Here is a 1,588-nt window from a genome sequence, read left to right as displayed (position 1 = left end):
TTTTTACTATTTTCCACATTGTAGAATAATAATGAATACATCAAAACTATGAAATAACACATATGAAATCATGTAGTAACCAAAAAAGTGTTACATTTACATTTAAGTCATTTAGCAGACGCTCTTATCCAGAGCGACTTACAAATTGGTGCATTCACCTTATGATATCCAGTGGAACAACCACTTTACAATAGTGCATCTAAATCTTTTAAGGGGGGGGGGGTTAGAAGGATTACTTTATCCTATCCTAGGTATTCCTTAAAGAGGTGGGGTTTCAGGTGTCTCCGGAAGGTGGTGATTGACTCCGCTGACCTGGCGTCGTGAGGGAGTTTGTTCCACCATTGGAGTGCCAGAGCAGCGAACAGTTTTGACTGGGCTGAGCGGGAACTGTACTTCCTCAGAGGTAGGGAGGCGAGCAGGCCAGAGGTGGATGAACGCAGTGGCCTTGTTTGGGTGTAGGGCCTGATCAGAGCCTGAAGGTACGGAGGTGCCGTTCCCCTCACAGCTCCGTAGGCAAGCACCATGGTCTTGTAGCGGATGCGAGCTTCAACTGGAAGCCAGTGGAGAGAGCGGAGGAGCGGGGTGACGTGAGAGAACTTGGGAAGGTTGAACACCAGACGGGCTGCGGCGTTCTGGATGAGTTGTAGGGGTTTAATGGCACAGGCAGGGAGCCCAGCCAACAGCGAGTTGCAGTAATCCAGACGGGAGATGACAAGTGCCTGGATTAGGACCTGCGCCGCTTCCTGTGTGAGGCAGGGTCGTACTCTGCGAATGTTGTAGAGCATGAACCTACAGGAACGGGTCACCGCCTTGATGTTAGTTGAGAACGACAGGGTGTTGTCCAGGATCACGCCAAGGTTCTTAGCACTCTGGGAGGAGGACACAATGGAGTTGTCAACCGTGATGGCGAGATCATGGAACGGGCAGTCCTTCCCCGGGAGGAAGAGCAGCTCCGTCTTGCCGAGGTTCAGCTTGAGGTGGTGATCCGTCATCCACACTGATATGTCTGCCAGACATGCAGAGATGCGATTCGCCACCTGGTTATCAGAAGGGGGAAAGGAGAAGATTAATTGTGTGTCGTCTGCATAGCAATGATAGGAGAGACCATGTGAGGATATGACAGAGCCAAGTGACTTGGTGTATAGCGAGAATAGGAGAGGGCCTAGAACAGAGCCCTGGGGGACACCAGTGGTGAGAGCATGTGGTGCGGAGACAGATTCTCGCCACGCCACCTGGTAGGAGCGACCTGTCAGGTAGGACGCAATCCAAGCGTGGGTCGCGCCGGAGATGCCCAGCTCGGAGAGGGTGGAGAGGAGGATCTGATGGTTCACAGTATCAAAGGCAGCCGATAGGTCTAGAAGGATGAGAGCAGAGGAGAGAGAGTTAGCTTTAGCAGTGCGGAGCGCCTCCGTGACACAGAGAAGAGCAGTCTCAGTTGAATGACTAGTCTTGAAACCTGACTGATTTGGATCAAGAAGGTCATTCTGAGAGAGATAGCAGGAGAGCTGGCCAAGGACGGCACGTTCAAGAGTTTTGGAGAGAAAAGAAAGAAGGGATACTGGTCTGTAGTTGTTGACATCGGAGGGAT

General features: G+C 51.4%; 1 protein-coding gene across 1 annotated transcript; it reads right to left on the bottom strand.

Moving 5' to 3' along the window:
* Positions 1-242: 242 nt before the first annotated feature.
* LOC120063488 lies at positions 243-1,346 on the bottom strand (the record flags this gene model as incomplete). The annotated part of the gene is made up of 2 exons (XM_039013868.1): positions 243-1,037; positions 1,233-1,346. Coding segments are annotated over 2 exons (909 nt in total), but the record flags the coding sequence as incomplete, so codon positions are not given.
* Positions 1,347-1,588: the final 242 nt, after the last annotated feature.

Source organism: Salvelinus namaycush, chromosome 18, assembly GCF_016432855.1.
Source record: "Salvelinus namaycush isolate Seneca chromosome 18, SaNama_1.0, whole genome shotgun sequence".
NCBI lineage: Eukaryota > Metazoa > Chordata > Actinopteri > Salmoniformes > Salmonidae > Salvelinus > Salvelinus namaycush.
Note: the sequence above shows the minus strand (reverse complement) of the source record. Positions and strands in the feature narration are given on the sequence as shown.